Source organism: Echinops telfairi, unplaced genomic scaffold (genome assembly GCF_000313985.2).
Source record: "Echinops telfairi isolate 266 unplaced genomic scaffold, ASM31398v2 ScPeMD7_32;HRSCAF=126, whole genome shotgun sequence".
In the NCBI taxonomy this organism is placed as follows: Eukaryota; Metazoa; Chordata; class Mammalia; order Afrosoricida; family Tenrecidae; genus Echinops; species Echinops telfairi.
The window spans coordinates 879353-902008 of NW_022103929.1; the positions used below are offsets into that span (position 1 = coordinate 879353).

The 22656-nt window shown below is 42.0% G+C and overlaps 1 protein-coding gene across 1 annotated transcript in view; it reads left to right on the top strand.

Annotated features, from left to right (window-relative positions):
• The window catches only part of PSMB7 (proteasome 20S subunit beta 7), a 65850-nt gene that overhangs the window by 5271 nt on the left and 37923 nt on the right, over positions 1–22656 (top strand). Inside the window, exon 5 of the mRNA XM_004716463.3 lies at positions 4035–4150. Coding sequence (XP_004716520.1) covers positions 4035–4150 — 116 coding nt within the window. The remainder of the gene's footprint in view (positions 1–4034; positions 4151–22656) is intronic.

The window sequence follows — 22656 nt, forward strand, 5'->3', positions numbered from 1 at the left end:
CCACGCCGGCAGGTTACATTCACATCTTGGAGCACTGGGTTGAAGTCTGGTCCCTCTTTCTCTGTGGAGATATAAACAATACCCTCCTCTTGGGTGAGTTAGTGCCTTGTGCCTCCACTACCCATTTCAAGAATACATTTTTATTAAGCGATTTTAATAAGGGTTTTTGGTAGTGCGCTTGAATTTATGGGATCAAACATCTGTCATGTGACACTGTGAGTCATTTCACAAGACATAGTGATACTGGTCAGGGGTGTGAAAAGCCCTGCCCGCAGACAGAGTAGATCAGAAAGTGAACTATTGCAGAAATAGGTTAAAGTTCAACCCCTTACTTTCTTTTTTAACCTGTTCTTAATCTGTTCTATTTTTTAAAATTCTCCCTTTGGATTAAAAGTTAATGTTAACAATATAATCAAACAAATTGTATAGGATTATTAAATGAGAACCAAACCTGTATACACTTTCACTGAAAACCCAATAAAAATTTATTAAAGAAAAGACAGTGGTAATAGATGTGAGAAAGTTTTTGCTCATAGTTAGAAAGTGCTAGAAGGAGCTTTTGAGTTCATCTTGTGAGACCCTCATGTAGAAATTCTCCACTTTCTGCCCACCTACATCTGAAGAGGTATAACTTCCTCTGCCTCCTTTTTTAATGTTTTCACATACCAATGTAATGAAAAGTTTGGTATTTGTCGTTGACGGTGGGTAGGCATGCTAATATGAACCAGCGTTTCTATTATTTTTTATTTTGTGTCAGGCCCCTGCTAAGTGCTTTGTATACATGATCTCATTGTATTCTCTTCACTCTGAGATTGGGCCTGTTACCATTGTCTTCTAATAAGTGAAAAATTGAGGCTTAAGGTGAAATTACTTGCCTGACTTGATCATCACTCTGCTAACTCCCACAGACAGTTGGTGCTAAAAATTTGGTTTTTCCTTTACTAAACATGTCATTATCTCATGTTTCTGTCGCTCTGGGCAGTTCTCCTGTTTTAACTGTATCTTCTTGCTTGCTCTGTGAAAGGGGATGTGTATGATACTGGAAACAGCGTGACTGTTCAGTCTTGGATCTGAATTCTGGCTTCTCTGTTTAGGCCTTGCACTGTCTTTAATGCATTCCCCCCTTGCTTTACCGACAGAATGGATATGAGATTGAAAGGGCAGAATGAATAGAAAATAAAGATTGTCAACTGGCAGCTTACAGGCCACTTTTAGCTGAAGAGACATTTTACTTGGTTTACACGATACTTAAAAAGAAAAAAGTGGCCAGTGATTATCGGGAACTTTTCAATAGGAGGTCTGTATTTGCAGCTGTGCTTGAAGCTTTCAGAGAGGTGGGAAAATGTACAGCCGTAATCTGTTGGAGCTGAGTGTGTCTTTGTCTTTAGAGAGAGTGCATGTGTTCCGGGTTGCTGTAGGCTCTGCCTGTCTCACCTCACTCTGGTTCTTGCCTGACTTTGGCCTCTATGAATTTGCAGTGTAGGCCAGTATAGCGCCCAGTCACGTGGTCCCTGTTTTATAGATGAGATCGGGACTACAGGAAGCCTACTCCTTTTGACCTAACTCCTGGTCTGGCTATGTTGTTAGGTGCTGTTGAGTTGGCTCCGACTCAAGAGACCTTCGACAGAAGAAAACACTGGCCTGTCTGGCACCTTCCTCCTATCCTTCCTTCTGTTGCTACATTTGAGCTCATTGTTGCAACTACTGTGTCAATCCATCACATTGAATCTCATTGAATCCATCTCTTTTTTAACTGACCCTCTTTGTTAAATGCAAAGCTCCCTCTGGTGGCTCATATGGTGCATTGCATTGAAAACCATTTTTAAACCTTTAATACTTAAAACTAGACTATTTCAAGTTTTCTTGGAATATTAAAGTTTTTAGCTAAATAATAACATTTCTTTAATCTCTTCAGAATCTGTTAAGAGTTCTAAATTCTGTATTTTTCAGTGTTTATATAATCTGTAGTGTAAAGGTTAGATTTAAATCCGTTTTGAGGGGAAATTTGAGAAAATCAAGTTAGGAAGTTTATGATCCTTTATGTTTTCTGGCATTTTTGGTGAGTTGCCTAAAATGAGAGTGGTGTTACTAAACAAGCTGTAGCATTTGATAAACTGGTTCAAGTCTTCTCTGTAGCGTTTATAGGTGTGTAACCATGTACAGTTCACCTCACCTTTCTAAGCCTCGTTATTTTCCTCAATAAAATGGGGATAATAGTTTCTTTCTCTCTTTTGACTTCTGAGGAGTAAATGAGTACAGAAGCAAGATGTAGGAAAAGACCTAACAAGTGGTCTGAGCGATTATGTGTGCAAGCCTGTGCACAGATAGGGCTGCACACACTGTCCAGTGGATTCTGAATCACAGTGACCCCACACACAGCATAGAAATGCTCCATAGGGTTTTCTACACAGAAGCAGCTTCCTGCATCTAGACTCTCTGCGAAGCCACTGGGTCGGAGATACTGCCCTTCCAATTAGCAATTGACCTCTGACGGTTATACTAGCACCAAGGCAAAGTCCCATCAGATGCAGAGTCTGAAAAAGTACCGTGTACTTGTTCCTGCTGTTCCTGTGCCTTTTCCCCTCTAAGTGACTCATTTCCTTGTGTGAATTTGTGAGAAAAGAGGATTGAATAAAAGAAGTGAGCGTCTCTGTCCTTTCTGAGGCAACACCTTCATGCATTTTACAGCCAGAGAACTGTGTTATAGGGTTTCTGAGACTAACAATCTTTGTAGGTGGGGCAGGCAGCCTTCTCTGCCATGGAGTGATGGGTGGGTTTGAACTGCCAACCTTGTGGTTTGCTGTCCAATGTTTACCCCATGGTACCACCAGAGTTCCTTCCACTTAAATACAGACATCATAAATCTTTTGAAATCTAGTCTTTCAGACTTTTTATATGTAAATTCTCCTATTTGTAAGTCTCTGAAAATAGAATCCTGGTGTATTATAACTTGTCCTGTTAATTTTATTTTAAGAGCTAAGGGCTCCCACCTTGTCCAAGGAGCTCTCGTGGCATAGTGGTTATGAGGTAGGCTGTCCTAAAGGTTGCCAGTTCATAACCACCATTTGCTCCTTGAGAGAGAAAGAAGTAGTTTTCCACTCCCATAAAAATTACGGTTCTACCTTGTCCTCTAGGTTAGCTATGGGAGGCATCGACTTGAGGGCAGTGAGTTTTTTTTTGACATATGGAGCCCTGGTGGCTCTGTGTGTTCACTTCAAGATTAGTGGTTCAAACCCACCAGCTACTCCTCAGGAGAAAGATGAGGCTACCTGTCCCCATAAAGATGTATAGCCTTAGAAACCGTATGTAAGGTTGCTACGAGGCGATGACTATGTGTATCGCTTTTTGTTTCTTAATTATTTTTGGTATCTAACATGGCCATTCAAATGGTAAAAAATTGAACCCAATACAGGGAAAGTAATCTAGAAAAAGAAAATCAGTAAGGTCCAGGGGAACAAATGCACACACAATTAAAGAGAAGTTAGGGGTGGTATGGGGTCTTGTCTGCCGTGTTTCCGAAGAGGAAAAGCTTTGTCGTGTGGACAGTAGCTGTGGGTTAGTAGGCATCGTGGAGTCATTTGATCATTCCTCTGAATGCTAAGATAGTTTTTAAACTCGGTATGTGCTCATGCTTGTGATTATACTTTTGAGGATTTATTTAAAGGAAAAGTTTTGGCATGAGCTGTTTTCCTGTAAGGTTATGATGAGGTTGATTATTTGATCTCTCTTCATTAGTAATCTTGCTGCTAATTTTGGAGTGAGCCAAACTTGTCTCTGAGCTTTGTTTCTGAGACATTGTGCAAGTGTTTAAAGTTTTCAGATCTTTTCTATTGTGTGACAATTGCTCTCTTCAAGATGACTTAGAAGGATTAGATTAGGTTCTATTCCTAAATGTTTTCATCAAAACAATAACTTCCTGATGAAATAGTCTTAGTATAAGAAGTTTTTTGAATTTCTGATTGTCATGCAGCTTTGGTTAAGTTACACTGATGCACCGTGACTCATTTTTCCCCTTTTGCATCCTCTGGTTACAGGTACCAAGGTTACATAGGTGCAGCCCTAGTTTTAGGAGGAGTCGATGTTACTGGACCTCACCTCTACAGCATCTATCCTCACGGGTCAACGGATAAATTGCCTTATGTCACCATGGGTGAGTGTAACTGTTTCCCTGATGTTTCACCAGAGGACGGCCTCCTAAGATAAAGAACTGGCCCAGTCAGAGGAGGCGGTGCTTCGATTCATTCAGCCTTAAGGCATTTATAGAAGGCGTACAAGGCCAGGTTTGGAGGATATACCAGTGAACAAAACACAGATCCAAATTCTTGCTCAAGAGGAGTTTATAATTTTGTGGAGGTAGATAGGTACTAAACAACAACTATAATAAATATTTTGAAAGAAGGACCACCTGATCTACTTTAAAAAAATCAGCCAATGGAACCCAGTGGTCCAATCCCCAGTTGATCGTAGTGATGGTGCATGACTGGGCAGCATTTTCTTTCATTGTGTGTGGGGGTGGGCGGGGAAAAAGCATGAGATTGCAGCTAACAACAACACAGTATTTATAATGTGTTAGAGAGTGATATATACTAAGAAGAAAAGAGGAACGTGGTGATTTTATACCCAAAACAGGATTTTATCATTGGGTGTGAATAGAGGACCTCTTTATATTATTTCTTTTATTTTAAAATTTTTTGTATTATTTCTTACATGTGCATTGTACATATGAATGTCCAGTTACCTCAGAAATGTCCAGTTCTAATGAAAAGTTAGAAAGAATGATTGCAGGGTAAAGGCCTTGGGAGTGGAGGGCGAGAAGTGGGGTGGGATGCAGGCAACAGTATTAAATAGGAAACTTAGGGTAGGTCTTGTGAAGGAAGTGAAACCTGAGTGGAAGAGCCAGGTCAAGTGTCCTCAAACTATGGCCCGCGGGCCACATGCGACCTACCAAGGACATTTATCCAGCCCACTGGGTGTTTTTACCCCGTTTGTTTTTTTACTTCAAAATAAGATATGTGCAGTGTGCATAGGAATTTGTTCATAGTTATTTTTTAAACTGTAATCTGACCCTCCAACGGGTCTGATGGACAGTGAACTGGCCCCCTGTTTAAAAAGTTTGAGGACCCCTGAGCCAAGTAAACTAGAGGGTGGGCTTTTGAGCTAGAATGCTTTGGGCTTGCTTTACTACTTGGTCTCTGAGGAATTGTGGGTGTCATTTAACTCCTCTGTGACCATTGGTTTCTCATCTGAGATTGTTGTTAGCATTGTAAAACACCTGGTCTCATGCCTGGCCTATCGGATAGGAGCTGCTCATTTTAGTCCACCTGGCATTCTGGTTATGAGTTGGGCTGCTAACCCCAAAGGCAGCAGATTGAAACCGCTGCTTGGGAGCAAGATGAGGCTTTCCACCCCTCACAGCTGCAGTCTCAGAAACCCGCAGGGGCGGTTCTTCTGTGTCCCTTAGGGTCACTGCGAGCTGGAATGGACTCGATGGCAGTGAGTTTTATTTTTTAATATTGTTTTAACTCTCTAGCTGCTAGATAAGAGTATTCTTTTTAATGACACCCTCTTCGGCCCACTGATAAATTCCATTGAGAAAAATTGCGATTTTCAAATTCTAACCTTTCTGCTGAATTTCTCGTTTGAATCCAGAGTGGGTCCATAGCACTCTTGAGTGTATAGGGCATCTCTCGTTAGGAACTACTTAGGCTACACATTCTAGTTTTGCTATCAGAGTAAGAACAAGACTTACGTAAAATGGTGTCTGATTTTTTATGTTGTTGTTATGTTGATGCCATCGAGTAGTTTTGACTCCTGGTGACCCGTGTACAGCAGAACATACTTGTTACTGTGTTTGGACTATCGTCAAGGTGTCAGTCCTTCTGTTTTGGTGACCCTCTACTAAGCATGATGCCCTTTCCCAGGGACTAGTACCACTTGATAACACTTCAGAGTCTGAGACCAAGTTTTGGTGTCCTTGCTTCTGAGGAGCATTCTGACTGTGCTTGTCGCAAGACACATTTGTTCATTCTCCTGACAGCCCACGGTGGAGTCCACGTTCTTCACAGACGCCGTGCAGGTCTGTCTGCCCTGTGTATGGCCAGCTTTCACATGCACTGGGGCAGTTGGAAACAGCACAGCTTTGGTCACTTGCATTTAATCTTCAAAGGGGCATATCTTTGCTCTCTAACATTTTAAAGAAGTCTTTAACAGTGTTTTAGCCCAATATAATATGCCGTGTGCTTTCTTAACTGCTGCTACCATGAGCATTGATTGTGGATTCAAGTAAAATGAAATCCTTGACAACTCCAATCTTTTCTGTGTTTATCGCATTGATATTGCTGAGCCACTTGTGAGGATTTTTGTTTTCTTGATGTTGAGGTGTAATCTATCCCGAAGCTGCTGTCTTTAATGTCCATCAGGAAGTGCTTCATATCCTCTTGTAATATATGAGTAAATGATTACTCTGAAGTTTTATTAGTTCATCTCTTCATTCATCTATTAAATATTTGCTGGATGCCTTCTGTAAAGGCACTGTAGCAGGTTCCACAGGTGGAAATGACTAGGAAGGTCACTGCCCTTAAGATACCCTTGTCTAATGGGTAGACAGGTGTAGAAACTGACAAGAATCATGGAGGCTGAGGGGGTTCAGGAAGAGTACCGCTTCGTTTGAATAGTCTCTAAACAAGAAACGGTGCTTTCATTTATGAGCAGTTTACTTAGCATCTACTAGGTGCTGGGAGTGCAGTGGTCAACATAGCACTTGCCCTCAGAGGAGGGTCCTGGGCAGTGAGGCAGGGAACTGGGTATTAAATGCATAAACTACACAAATTGTAACAAAAGAACATAGTGCTCTAGAAGAAAGAACAGTAATAGAGAATAACAGGAAGGGATGTGTGGATAGGCAGGTATTTAAGGAGTCCTTACTAAACAAGTGACTTTAAAACATTTTCTAATGCAAGTTAACTTGTGGACCTGATCAGACATTTAAGCAGGACAAAGTATGAGATGAAAAATGTATCTCTTCCATGTCCCTCCCCCACAGTAACTACTGTAGAGGTTTTGTGTGTGTGTTTTCCTTTAGAGATTGTTATGTGAATACACACTCATCCATTCAATAATTACCTTTCCCTTCCAAAAATACTTAACTGAGGTTGTATTGATCAAAAATTTTCTGTTGCAAGCAATACAATCATTGGGCAATTTAAGGGAACATTTTATTTATATATGGCTCACAAGATAACAGGATGCGAACTGGGTTTTGGGCCACCCAGCCAGACTCGGTGTCTAAGGTTCTGCTGGAAAACAAGGCTGTTGCAGCCACCGAGTCTGGGCGGACACTCCTCCGGTCCACACTGCTGGCACTCAGCTGCCCAGCAGCTCCTGGCTGGAGGCTTCCTGCTGTGTCTTTTACTGCTACAGAGTTCCTTATCGGGCAGTGGGTGCTTTTAACTGAAGGCCAGGGTTCTCCAGACAGGAAGGAAGGAAGCAAATGGCTGGCAGCCCTGAAGACTGACAGTTGATGGTGTACAGCCTTTTGCCTTCTGAGAGTTGTTGCCAGATGGCCCTCCAAATATGGCACTAGTTTGTACTTCCACCAACAGAGAATGAGAATGCCTTTCTCGAGCAGCCTCACCCACACCAGACCATTTCGTCACGCTGCTAGGTGAGCATGGGAAGACTTCACAGTGACAAGTGAGATCTTGTCAGGGATGATCCCCCACCTCAGGAACATTGATTTCTGTCCCTGTGGTGATGGGATTTGAGTGACCAAGGGCTAGAAAGACCAGCCTTTGCTGGTTGGATGAGGTGGGGGTGCGGTGGAGTGGGGAGGCTGTTGGCGTGAAGTCTTCCACAGCAGGAGCAAAGCCGTGGTGGGACTAAGGAATGGCAGGTAGGTTCAGACATGAGCTGGGCGTGGCTGGAAGGAAGCCAGAGTCCAGATGAAGTATGCTGAGTGCTTTTGCTTTTGTCCTGGAGGGTCTTCTCAGACGATTTCCGGCTGGGGAACGAGAAGTGTAAATTTACCTGTTAGAGCAGTCTTAACGGCTTTGGGGAAGAGGCGGGATGCTGATGGGTCTGGAGATGTAGAGGTGACCACTGTCATGGCAGAGAGCGGGCAAAGGAATCAGCCAACCTTTAGACCAGAGCCTGTCTCTGTCATCAGTTTACGTTGGTGGCGCTTGGCTGCTGGGTTACAGAAACACCTCTACCAGATGCCCCTTTCCTTAGTTGGACTCTAGACCTTTTTTCTAGTCTTATTTCCTGTTCCACCTCCACGTGTACCCTTGCCTCCCCCAAGAGGCCTTCTTTTTTAAAAAAATCATTATATTGGGGGCTTGTACAATTCTTTTTTTTTTTTTTTCCATTTCTGAATCCAACTGGAATTTTATTTGACACAGAACACGATATGGTTGCATGAGCACGACAAACTGAAAAGACAAGGCAGCGAAGACATGGTTCTATCTAATTATAATTAAGTAACAGGAGGGCAAGGCAGTAAATGAATAACCAAACATTTAAGCTTGATAGAAGAATTCATTTTTTCTAATGCCCATACTTTTGGAATTCCCACTCTCTGTTGTCCAATGGACACACCTGCCGTGTTTTGAGCCAGCGAGAGATGCAGTGGAAATGAAAAGCATGGTTACAGACTCCCCAGGCAACGGTACACTCTTCCGACGTGGCAGATGCCTGGTTGGCTTGACATTCTATGCAGAGATCCATAATGTGGTTCCTGCAGATGGCACAGTTATCAACCACAATATCCCAAGCCCAGAGGGCTACTGCATTCCACTTCGCAGTTGTCATCCTGACCCTTCTCTGCAGTCACTGTCTACAATTCTTGTATCAAGCACATTTGTACGTTTGTTGCCATCATCATTCTCAAAACATTTGCTTTCTACTTGAGCCCTTAATATCAGCTCTTCATTTTTCCCATCCCTCCCAACTCCCTCACGAACCCTTGATAATTTATAAATTATTATTATTTTGTCATATCTTACACTATCCGATGTCTCCCTTCATCCATTTTTCTGTTGTCCATCCCCCAGGTTAGAGGTTATATGTAGATCCTTATAATCGGTTCCCTCTCTACCCCACCCTCCCTCCACCCTCCAGGTATCGCCACTCTCACCACAGGTCCTGAAGGGATCATCGGCCATGGATTCCCTGTGTTTCCAGTTCCTATCTGTACCAGTGTGCATCCTCTGATCTAGCCAGATTTGTAAGGTAGAATTGGGATCATGATAATGGGGGGAGGAAGCATTTAAGAAGTAGAGGAAAGTTGTATGTTTCATCGTTCCAATCTGCAACCTGACTGGCTCGTCTCCCCCCACGACCCTTCAGTCAGGGTGGTGTCCAGTTGCCTACAGATGAGCTTTGGGTCTCTACTCTGCTCTCACCCTTATTTACAATAATATGATTTTTTGTTCTTTGATGCCTCATACCTGATTCCTTTGACACATCGTGGTCACACAGGCTGGGGTACTTATTCCATGTGAGCTTTGTTGCTTTTGAGCTTGATGGCCGCTTGTTTATCTTCAAGCCTTTAAGACCTCAGATGCTATATCTTTTGATAGCCAGACACCATCAGCTTTCTTCACCATATTTGCTTATGTACACATTTGTCTTCAGCGATCGTGTCAGGACGGTGTGCATTATGGAATGCCAAGAGGCCTTCTTTGAGGAATATCTACCTGTCTGAAGTGCTTCTTCCATATCTAGCCCAGAAGCTACTCCTTAGAGACTTCCCCAAGCTGAGTTAGCAGACACTGGCACTGATTCCAGTCATATTCCCTGTGCTCAGTCCTTGTCCTTCTTACTTACCCAATATTTTGGGATCCCTGAGAGTAGATCTTAGGTCTTATTTTTATCCCCAGAGTCTGACAGAGTCCTATGTGACTTGATGAATGGGTTCAGAAACACTCAAACTAACTGCATTTCCACTCAAACTCGAGTGGATTCTGGGTCATAGCATGCATCCCTGTAGATCAGGGCAGAACTGCCCCTATGGGTTTCTGAGACAGTAAGTTTACAAGAGTAGAAAGTCTCATTATTTTTCCATGAATAGGTTACTAAGGATAAATTAATTTTCTGATTTTTCTAACGTGCTTGTGCCAAAGAATGTTTGAAGCTTAGTGTTGGGAACCTTCGATGCTCTTGATTGTTTCTGTCCTCCTGGGAAAGCCTTGGCTAGGATTGTATTCGTTTGTGTGGCTTCAGTTTAGCTATAGGACATGCACATAACACATTGTATGGACTATGTGGTAGGTCCTTTATTATTAAAAAAAAGTTCAATTGTATTTTAAATTTGAAGCATATTTATGGAGTGTCTCTGTCAGAGAGGGTGTACACGCCTTTATATAATTTTCAGTTAAAATTCTGTGCACATGATGCTGTTTCATTGTGGAGAAACCTCAAGTTTAGAGAGCTGTAATAATTATTAGTCCACTACCTATGAGTGTCAAAATTGGGACTTGAACACTTGGCACCCAGCAAGTCCCCCTACAGCACAATTGCTGTGCTTTTGTTGTTTCACAGATGCCCTCTTATTACACCATCAGACCTTCCTGCTGAACACTAACGCTATTTGTACAAGTTCCCGATGGGCGTTTAGTTTTCTGCAGATTTTTGACTGCATGCATGTTTTCTATCCTTGGTAAAGGCAGTTTTTACTGGAGCAGCTTTATAGCATCAAAAGAAATTAAACAAACAAACAAACAAGCAAACATTCACCACCACAGGACAACATGCTTTTTATTTTTTGTTTCTTTCCAATTCTGGGGCTTTGTGAAGAGAAACCCTTTACCGGAGTGTAAAGTAGCAGTTGTTGTATTGCCTGGGGCTTTGTGCTTGTCCTCTTTAGTCTCTGCAGCCACTGTGCATTTTTGAGTGGCTGGCAGACGTCCTTCCCGAGGCGGTAGTGGGTCAGGACTGGCTTTCTTCAGAATGACTCAACACTTCTGGCTTTTGAGTTTTTGTTGTGCTTCTTTCAATATTTTCTTTTTCCCTCGCGTGAGGCGTTGGGAGCTTGGTACTGAGAGAGAACTTGCAGAGTGCCATCATGTAGCTTGCTGTTGCTGCTGCTATTTTCACCAGTTGGTAATTGATAGCATTTAATTATATTCACTGTGTTGTTTTACCATCACCACTTACCCATTTCCAAAGTTTTACATCTCCGGGGAGGTTTTTATCTTAATTAATTAATTAAATTTTTAGATAGTTTTATTAGGGGCTCATACAACTCTTATCACAATCCGTACACACATCAATTGTGTAAAGCACATTTGTACATTCATTGCCCTCATCATTCTCAAAACATTTCCTCTCCATTTAAGCCCCCGGCATTAGGTCCTTATTTTTCCCCTCCCTCCCCACTCCTCCCTCTTTCATGAGCCCTTGATAATTTATAAATTATTATTTTGTTTTGAGAAACGATGTACAAATGCGCTTTACACAATTGATGTGTGTATGGATTGGGATAACAGTTGTATGAGCCCCTAATAAAATGTTAAAAAAAAGAAAAAAGATAAAAAAATTATTATTTTGTCATATATTGTCCTGTCCGACGGCTCCCTTCACCCACTTTTCTGTTGTCCATCCCCCAGGGAGGAGGTCACATATAGTTCCTTGTAATCGGTTGCCTCTTTCCAACCCACTCTCCCTCTACCCTCTCAGTATCGCCACTCACACCACTGGTCCTGAAGGGATCATCCGTCCTGGATTCCCTGTATTTTCAGTTACTATCTGTACCATTGTACATCCTCTGGTCTAGCCAGACTTGCAAGGTAGAATTCAGATCATGATAGAGGGGGCGGGGAGGAAGCATTTAGGAACTAGAGGAAAGTTGTATTTTTCATCATTGCTACATCTCACCCTGACTGGCTCATCTCCTCCCTGAGACCCTTCTGCAAGGGGATCTCCAATGGCCTACAAATGGACTTTGGGTCTCCACTCCGCACTCCCCCCATCATTCACTATGGTAAGAGTTTTTGTTCTGATGATGCCTTATACCTGATCCCTTCGACACCTTGTGATCGCATAGGCTGGTGTGCTTCTTCCATGTGGGCTTTGTTGCTTCTGAGCTAGATGGCCGCTTGTTTACTTTCAAGCCTTTAAGACCCCAGACGCTATACCTTTTGATAGTCGGGCACCATCAGCTTTCTTCGCCACATTTGCTTATGCACCCATTTGCCTTCAGTAATCGTATCATGGAGGTGAGCACACAATGATAAATGATTTTTGTTCTTTGACGCCAGTTAACTGATCCCTTCGGCACCTTGTGATCACACAGGCTGATATATTCTTCCATGTGGACTGTTGCTTCTGAGCTAGATGGCCGCTTATTTACCTTCAAGCTTTTAAGACCCCAGATGGTATATCTTTGGATAGCTGGGCACCATCAGCTTTCTTCACCACATTTGCTTATTCACCCGCTTTGTCTTCAGCGGTTGTGTCGGGAAGGTGAGCATCATAGAATGGAAATTAATAGAACAAAGTATTCTTGCATTGAGCGAGTAAGTGAGTGGAGGCCCAATGTCCTTCTGCTACCTTAATACTAAATTTCTCTTACTTTTGGTGAGCTGCAAACCAAACCTCAAACTATGGAAAGAATGGAAAACCCAAAACCAAACCTGTTCCCAGCAAGTAATTTCCAATTTATGGCGACGCCATGGGACTGAGACTTTCCATCAGTGTAGCTTAAGTGAGAAAATTAGTGTTTCATCTGAATTCTCATAGTTTAGTTCAATGGTGAGTTTTTAAATTAGAAATAAAAGCAAAACTTTCTAATTAATCCCCCTCCCTCTAGCCTCCATTAAAAAAAATACTTTTATTGGGGGCTCTTACATCTCTTAAATCACAATTTGTCAAGCACATTTGCACATATGCCGCCATCATCATTTTCAAAGCATTATCTTCCTACTTGAGCCCCTGATATCAGCTCCCCATTTCTTCCCCCTTCCTCCCCCACCCGACCTCCTTCACGAACCCTTGAGAAGTTATAGATTACTTTTTCCATATCTTACATCGTCTATCCCTTATGATTTGACAGTAAGTTCTGGAAGCTACAAATTACCCATAAGACAAGGGTGTCTACATTTTGTCTACCCATGGGTCTGTATTGGCAACCAGCTGTGTGCCTGAAGGCTACTCTTAATTTACATAGAAGACCCCTATCCTGCTTTGTTCATCTCTAACTCACTGCCACAGCTGGATGTTCCATTGAAGATGGGTTCAGGAGACTCTTTAAGGGCTTCCCTTTAAGTCAGTGGTTCTCAACCTTCTTAATACCGTGACCCTTTCATACAGTTCCTCATGTTGTGGTGACCCCCACCATAAAATTATTTTTGTTGCTACTTCATAACAGTAATTTTGCTACTGCTATTAATTGGGCAACCCGTGAAAAGTCATTTGACCCCCAAAGGGGTTGCGACCCACAGGTTGAAAACTGGTGCTTTAAGGGATTACTTGGGTCAGGGATGTATTGAACTCTTTGTGATATGGCCCTTAAACTTACACAGCTTTTGTCCCAAAGCCTCTGTAGATAAGGGGTTAATAATAATGATAGCAACATTTGCTCAGCACCTTGCAACTCCAATGCCACAACCCTTGTGAAGTGGATACTGTTATCCCTATCGTACAGATGAGGAAAGAGGCTTTGAGAGGTTACTTGGCCAAGGTCACAGAGCTGTGAAGGTGGTGAGCTGGGATGGTAACTCCAGTCTCAGTGCCTTCCCTCCCTTGACTATGTTACTGCTGTGAGTGGCCTTTCTCACAAAAGAAGAAAGAGCCCCTTTGGCTTCTTCTGAAACAAATTATATAGAAGAGAGTATAGGAATTGAGTGTGATTGTTGAAAACTGGGTAGATTTTTTTGAGGTTTCTTTATTACGAAAGGGAAAAGAGTATCAGTTATATTTTTACAGACAAAATGTAGCTTCTTTTAATTCTCAGATTAATTAGCTTATTCTTCTAACTTGCCAGCCTTTCTTTGTTAGGCAAACAGAAGTGTGAGAAGAAGCTTGGGGACCATCATTTGCTATTAGTTTGGCAGTTTTCCTTGTAGCAGCATTGGCAAAATATATGAAATTTTTATTTTTGCCTATTTATTCACATGAAGAATTAACATGAATAAAATTGCAGGCATGGCATTCCTGGAAACGAGGCCCTTGGATAATTTAGGAATACTAAGTTAAGGAATAAACTCTGGTATGCATCATTAGGGAAGATTTCGGGTCACTGCCAGGGCCACCTAGGTAAAATTCTGTCTCTGGGCAAACTAGTTACACAATTTCCTAATTACTGGAATGCATCTTCTGAATCCCAGTTTGCAGGGGCCCTTAGCAATGAAAAAGATTCAGGACCCTCTAAGTGCTTCACCTTGTGAGCTCCAGAAGGTTAGAATTAAGCTGGAACCTAGGAGTAGCGGTAGGGATTTCAGACTTGCCATTTTCTCTCAGTTTTAACACCAAAGTACAACTTTTTGTAGCTACTTCAATATTTTCAAATGATTAGATTTTCAAAGTTATCTCATACAGTAGCAAGTTAGTACTTTGCAAGATGCCAAAGGGTTCTTCTGTATTTTCAATCTTTAAATTAGGTGTGAATTCAGTAGCGGTGGTATTTAGTTTAGGCCTATATAAAAAACATTCTCGGGACATTTGGACTTTTTTAGTCCCTTGTCTTATTGAAAATTATATTTCCTGAACTAGTCTGGGCTGTGTGACTGACTGACTGTGTATGGGAGGCTCCTTACGAGAGGCTTTCCATAACACTGGGTTGGATCTGTGCCACTGCTCTCTGTGGATCAGGGTGTATGGAAGGGAGGTGCTGGCTGGTCTGGAAATCCCCACTCCTTTGGGTGCTTTGTCCATACAACCAAAGTGATCGGCAGAGTGGGCTTTTCTATAACTAACTATCTGAGGGACAATGTAGACACCGGGAAAAAGATGGAAAACCCTGCTTTCAGCCTCAGCTCTGCTTGACCAGATCCTAGTCACCTAGCATCTCGGAACTTTACATCCCTTGTTTCTAAAAAGAGTGAATGGAATGTTGACTTGGGGCGCCCCCAGGGTGGCCAGGATCCTGGAATATCCTGTGGCATGAGAATGTGCTAAGTCGCCAGGTGCTCTTTACCTGTGCATATTGTCTGGGCTTTACATGGAGACAGTGTGATTTAGGGAAAGAACTGGGTCTTCAGAATCAAATTGGATTTGGATCTTGGTCCAGTATTTATTAGCTGTGTCATTATGAGCATTGGTTTCATTATAAAATAGTGGGTGGTTAGAAGACCTATCCCATGGGAAGTGAGTGAGAGAATATGCACATTAAAAATCTTTGTAACACATAGGTGGCTTGAACTGTGGAATTTCCATAATTTTAGTGTCGATACATTCTCTGTGTACAGTTCGTTGTACTGAGATTTTCCTAGCAGTTCTTCTGTTTTGATTAATATAATGAGAATATGTTTTAGAAGCTTTAAAATGTCCATTGTATGTATTTTATATCTTAAAATGTATGCTGCTGTGGAATGCCAGGAATAAAACAATTGGGAACCAAAACTCCATGAAAGTAGCATTGTGTATCTTGTTTCCTGGTACAAAGGTGATACTAAGCCAATAGATGGTGCCATTTTGTTAAGAAATGAGAAAATATTTACTTCTAAAATGTTGTTACAAGGAATGTAATATAGTCAGCTCTTGCCAATTCTTAAACTATTCTAATTAGAGATGGATTTTGTTTTTGGAAATGCATAAAAATATCTCATGTAAAATAGTGAGGTATTGAATTAATGTAAAAGGCCTATTCTATATTTTTTGCCATGTTTTATCATGGAGTCTGCTCTGACTTTTGAGTTTAGTTCTTAGTCTGCCACCAATAAAAGCCTGTGCCAGTATTTTTCAGAACTGTTTAAATGAAATGCTTAAAGTGTTCAACTAAGTTTTTTTGCTTTAAACCCTACTTCAGAGAGAATGAGGTTAACAAGTTTATCTTTATTTGCTCTTGTTCCAGAATTGGACCTGATTAAAACAAGGCGCAGGGGTGGGGGGCAGGTGAGACCTTCTTAGTCTCATAACCTAAAGCTTGATGTTCTTTTATTATGTTGGTCAGATTATCTGGAAAGCCCTTCTGTGCACCAGAAGACTTTTCACTGTAGTTTGTAGATCTAAAGGCAGGCTGCTAACCAGATACGGGTTAGCAGATTCCTAGCTGTGTGACTTTGGGTAGGTTTCTTTACTGTTCTGAACTTAGTGTTTTTCATCTGAAAACAGGTGAAATAAATGAGGAAATAAGTCTATGTGAAGGTACTCAAACAGTTTCTCCAATAAGCAGGATTTTTTACTGTTTGTACAAAGACTCTGTGGATAGGCTCTCCAGACTCTACCTCTGGTTGGTTAAAACGGATTAAAATTGCAAAATGGAATATGCATTGTACATCATTAAAGTCTAGTCCTTTTGCTTTTGAACATTCTGGGGGACGTGAAGACTTGGAAAAGGCCAACAAAGTGAAATAAGAAGCTGTTTTTGAAATGTGGACTGGAAGAAAGTTGTTTTAAGACTGCCCAGAGCCCTCCTGTTGGGAGCCCCGCAACACGCAGACGTTGCTTCCTGGCAGAATCTCATGTGGGAGACTGCCTCTGAGAGGCATCCTCCCATCTTTCCCCTTAAACATAGGGCTTGTGTGACTCCTGTCTTTTTAAGGAGAATAATTTTCACTGTTGACTCCTGTAGCATTTCATTAAAATACATAAAAAACAAAGCCTTTCATTTTGTAGGCCTGGATGCCCCTGATTCGGAGTTTATAACCTGCCAGGTCAATGAGATATTGCAGTTGCATTTATAAGAAAAAACCTGTTCCTTTCAAGGGTGTATTAACTTATGTACTTAGAGTAAAATTTAACTCCTTTTGGTCTGCATCACATTTAGAAAAAGAACAACATATCTTGAGAGTTTTGTTTTTGAGTGAAATGTCTTGAGACGCTTGAAAAATATATTCCTAAGCACATTAAATGAAATATTTATTATTCATTGAGAATAAAAGGTAGACTGACATTGAGGTACATTTGCTGATGAAAAGGAAGCGTTCTTCCCTCACGAGGGGTTTAAATGTAATACTCGGTGCTTACTCAGGAGTGAAAACATCAAATTAAACTGTTGATGCTGACAAAGGACAAATCTGGATTCCAGCAAGCGATGCAAGATTGTCTGATTGCTTGGCTTGCCTTGTGTCAGAAAGCTTTTGGCCGAGACGTATAATGAAATGCATGCATACAATTAAACCATTTCAAGTCTGTGTCTCAGTTTTACTGGGAGGTGCTCTGCTGCTCTCTAGTGGCTGAGCGGGGTCCCCCGGCACCAGCATGGCTTTATATTCATAAATCAGCTCTTCACGCGTTGGCAGAGGTGTCCTCCAGAGCAAGTGCCAACACAAGGAGACCAGGCCAGGGAGACAGGAGTGGAGTGAAAAATGATCCTAGTCTGGCTCTGTGGAAAACACCAGATTTTACCCAGGACAAGTGGCCAGTTGACTAACAATGAGTAAGTGTGAGCAAGCACTCTGTCAGGGAGAGCTGACACTGATGGATTAGAAAGCTCTGCACGGTACTCTTGTAACGTAGTACACATCTCCCACCTTGGCAGGCCACGGTGGCCAACAGGGCCTTGGTTCTTAGAATGGATCCCTCCTTAGCAAATGGAACAGCTTCTTCTCCCTTAAAAAATCTGGTTACATTGATTTGAAAGAAGAGTGGGGATCCATTTCCAGCTGTCTCTCAGAACTTCATGAAGCTGAGAGCTTTGTCTCCTTGAACGCTGCCAGCTCTTGAACTTGTCGTAAAGAAGATTGTATAAAACATAGCTCCTAGAGGATAGGGAACTTGTCTTAGAATAATGCCACTCGCTAGCTTTTATTGAGCTTTTATTATGTGCCAGGCATTCTGCTTGCCTTGCATCATGTCAGAAACCCTCTCAGCCACTGTCGGAGATAGGTGGGCCATGTCCCCATTCCCTTTGTCTGGGTGAGGAACCCAGCCAGAGATGTCGGGGTGGCTGTGCTGCCCGTCCAGGGCAACACTGAGGTGGTGCTGTTATATTAATGCCTCCCCAAAGGATGGGGTGGCCTTGCAGGGCTCAGCAGATTGAAGTGATGTGCCATAGGGAAGCCAGGAGGACACAGCAGAGGTGGCCTGCTCCTGTGCAGCTTCGGGTTTTCAGGACTGCCACTGAGTGGGCACCTGGGAAGGGATTGTTTGAAGGAATGTACTTTCTGAAAGGTGCATGGCCATAAGAACCATAGGTTATAGATTGAATCTTGGCTCCACTTCCCAATGACTGTTACCTTGGAAAAATTACTTACACTAGTTGAGCTTTAGTTTCCTTGTGTGTAAAATTAGGAAATGCTTACAGCACTTTAATTCAGGGTCTGGAACATAAAAGACCCCCCAAGTGTTTGTGAGCATGGACCTTTTTAGACAGGACACGTTCCACCTGCTGGCTGGCAGATCCTTTCTCAGTGTGATATTAGTCCTTTAGCGAGCGCCAACATATATAAAGGCCGTGCTAGTGCAAGTGTTTTAAAATGTACAACAACTGGAGTAAGGTGGTAAAATTTTCTTGATACATTTCAGATTTTCCCTCTGTTGGATTGTTCTCTCAGAAAAAGCTAGATTCCCATTGAATGACTAAGGTTGATAACGATCAATAACACTTTGAGAGGCTTTAGAAAATGGAGACAAGTTTCACTTTTGCTTTTTTTTTTCCTCCCCTGGATGAGTGCATTTATTTTAGGTTTAACTATTTAAAAATTAAAAACCTTTAGCACTGGTACTTGAGTGGCATTGCTAAACTATAAATGGCATATGTTTAGTCACTTAAAACATTTAACTAAAATTCCAGACTCATTTGAGTTTTCAAGCAAAAGCACACAAATTAACTCATACCAGCTGTGTGGTAAAGCACCTTTGACAGGATGTTTTTTTGGAGCAGGGAGCTAAGAAAGCTGCTGCTTCCAGACCGACTTGCTAATCTTGGTTGCAGGTGCTTGGCTCTGCTCTTTAAGAGGCAACATGGTAGAATGTCAGCACATTTTAAATTCGGAAAGGCTGGGAACTCGTAGGTTTGCTAATCGCTGGTCTGTCATCTGGGCAAGTTTCTTTTCTCTCAGAGGTTCAGGCTTCCCTTTTGTGGTCTTAACTCTTTTATGTTTTTCCTCCTCCTAAGTAATAAACCAAAACCAAAACACAACAAATCATCAGTTTCCATATGTACAATTAATTCAGTGACATGATTACATTCAAGTTGTAGAACTGTTCTCACTGCCCCTTTCCAAAGTGTTCCACTACCATTAATACACATGGCAGTGCACTTGAAGTAAAACAAGACAAAACCTCCCCCCTATCTAACCCTGGTAATGAATTACTTATGATTTCTATATATTTTGCTCACTTCACATAACATTTGTCTTTTGGGACTGATGTCCATCGTCCTTGGTTGAGTCATGGTGTGGTGTGTATCAAGGCTCATTCCTCCTCATGGCACTGCCAGTTTTTATAAGAGCAAACTGAATGTGATGTGCTTTCAAATTCTAAAATGCCATGTGTACACATTGTAGCTGTGTTTGCTGTGGGCTGTTTAGTACTTCTTCATAGAGTGGACTTCTCGAAGAGTGGGCTCTGGCTTGGTGCTGATGTGTGCTTAAAGGACTTCATTATAAAGGTGATCTTCCTGCTACAGCCAGCCCCAGAGAAGCCCTCCTAAGGACGGGGTGAAGAGAGACAGGGTGCATCTATATTTGTGATGATTGATTGTTGTCGTTCCTTGGGATGATTGACTCCTGCATGGGTTGACCTTACGGCCCCGTGCAGACATTCAGGGACAGTCTCCTGCTGTGGTGACACAGGCAGGCGGTACAGCAGCAGCTTGCACACTCTTCATCTGGCTGTTTGCAAGTTTTAAACCCTTTCACAGTGATCGACAGACAATCTCTTCACCATGTTTATGCCGTTGCAAAAAATATTTGCAAGTAATGTATATGTGCTCTTTGAAGAAAAATGAGAAAATGCAGATTAATGAAAATGGCACCATGCAGAAATGAGCACTATACTGTGATTTATATTCGGATATATTTATATAATATATATTATTTAAACAGCTATGTATATTGCTTCGAGATTCCCCCCCTTATTTTACTGTTACTGAAAAATACGTAGTTACTTTGTTGCTTCTAATGTTTGCATATTTAGTATGTTGTTACTTATTTTCTCTATCTCCTTTTTGCTAGATCTTCACATTTACCTCCGGGACCTCCGCTCTTAGTTCAAAACAGCCATGCTTTTGTGTTCATGATTTGGACGCTTGTCCATTTGTTTCTTTAGAATAACTCCCTAACAGAATTGCTTGATGGGTGGAGACAGCTCAATGGCTTCTGATGGATACTTCTTTATCGACTATTAGAATAGTTCTGTTTATTTGCTTCACTTGGTGTGTAAGAGTGCGGATTCTCCCACACCTTTTGTTAATCTTTTTAATCCTTGCTAATCTAAAAGTGGTGATTTTACTCTAATTTATATTTCATTGGTTACTAGTGACTTGAGCAATGCTTCTAAATGTTTTTTTAAAAAATCATTTTATTGGGGGCTCATACAATTTTTTTTCTTTTTCTTTTTTTCCTGTACAATTCTTAGCACAGTCCATACATATGTCCATGGTGTCAAGCACATTTGTACATTTGTTGTCATCATCATTCTCAAAACATTTACTTTCTACTGAGCCCTTAATATCAGCTCCTCATTTTCCCCCTCCCTCCCCACTACCACTTCCCTCATGAACCCTTCCTAATTCATAAATTATTATTATTTTGTCATATCTTACACTGTCCACGTCTCCCTTCACCCACTCTTCTGTTGTCCACCCCCCCAGGGAGAAGGTTATATGTAGAGCCTTGAATTGGTTCCCCCTGCTTCGAAATGTTTTTAAGCTGCTGCCTTTTCTCTCGTAAATTACTGTGTCCTTTTCTCTCTTGGGAGGGATATTGATGTTATTTATCTCGAGTCCTTTTAAGTTATGAATGCTTTGCGAGTTGTACATTTTTCTGAGTTTCGAGCCTTATATTTTACATAAAGGAGTTAAGTCATTTTGTTTTTTAAACCAGTGGCATGCTGTCAATAAGACTAGATAACTCATTTTAAAAGATTGTTCTAGTTGTGGAAGACAAAGCCAAATGGAGCTGTGGCTCTTGTGCTTGGGAACCCATCTCCTGATGACCTAGTGTGTCACCTTGAAGGTCTGTGATTTGGGCCTTGACAGTCATAGATGGTGACTTCTTTCAGGTGAGCATGTAGCAGGAGCCAGGGCGCCTACCCGAGAGGGCTGTGGTGACATATGAATGCAGAGCCCCAGTGGACGCCCGTGTGTGCATCCAAGCCTCTTGTCCCTGTGTCTCCACAGCCTGACTCTTAGGTGGTTTGGGGGTCAGACCTGGTTAAGCAGTGGGGGTTGGGGTGGGAGGCTGGTGGGAGAGCAGTGGGTGCGGCAGGTAAGTTAGGTTAACTAGGTAGCCATTCACAGTGCCTTACATATAGTCACTGCTTTAGACGCTGGTCACTGAATGGCACCTTGTTTTTTCTTTGAAAGATCTTAGTCCTGGAAGCAAAAGTGGCTACTCAAACTGGGTGGGCTGAAAAAGGCAGACTTGGCAGAGGTTGCTAAGGAGCAGCAACTGATGAGCGAGGTTTGGTGGCAGACTACGGAAATCTGCGGAGGGCATTTCACTTCTGTGATAGTGCAGTGGTTTGGACCAGACATGGCTTTGTGGTTTTCAAGCTTCTATGTTTTTTGGAAAATGGAACTTGCTTTGCATTTGAATTTATCTTATATTCAGCCCAGTATGGTAAATTAGGTCAAATACGTTCTTTTGCACTTGATCAAGGCATTTCTTGCTATCATCACTCCTTTAGGGCCAGCTGGGCGTTTTCCCAGCTCCTCCATTTGGATAATTGTACTCACAATTCAGTGCAGCTTAAGTCAACAAATGTCTGTTTAATGCTCACTGTGTGCCAGAGGTTGCTAGTTTTTGGGGGCGGGGGAGGGCATGCAGATAGGCAAGGACAGAGGAACTGAGAGCGATGGACCCTTTTGGAGTGAGGGTATGTGTGGAACGTGAATATCCTGTGCCCAGATGGGTTAGGCATGAAGTGGTGTGGACATTGAGTGTTGGTGGAGTCTAAGTGTGCATATGTTGGAGAAAAGGAAGGAGCTGTGGGAGGCAGAGAGCAGGTCATAGAAAGACTCAGGTGTCCTCTCTGAACTGTGATGTGGTATATAGAACGCTCTGTTATTAGTGCAACACAGGGTCACACCCAAGGCTTGTTCGTTTTGTAATACCTTGTTAATAGCTTGTTCGGAGCATAACTCACCGCACCCACTGCCCGACAAGTCGCTCAGTGATCTATAGGACAGAGTAAAATTGTTCTCGAGGGCTTCTGAGGCTTTATGGGAGCAGAGTTAGATAACATAAATGAAAAACATACGATGTTTGGTAGGTGCTCACAAAATGCTCTTATTTGTTCTCCTTGACTCCTCTCTCCTACAGTATAAGTTCTTTGAGGGCAGTCTTCAGGATTTTTGCTTTGGTTTTAGATATGAGTGAACCCCAGGTTACT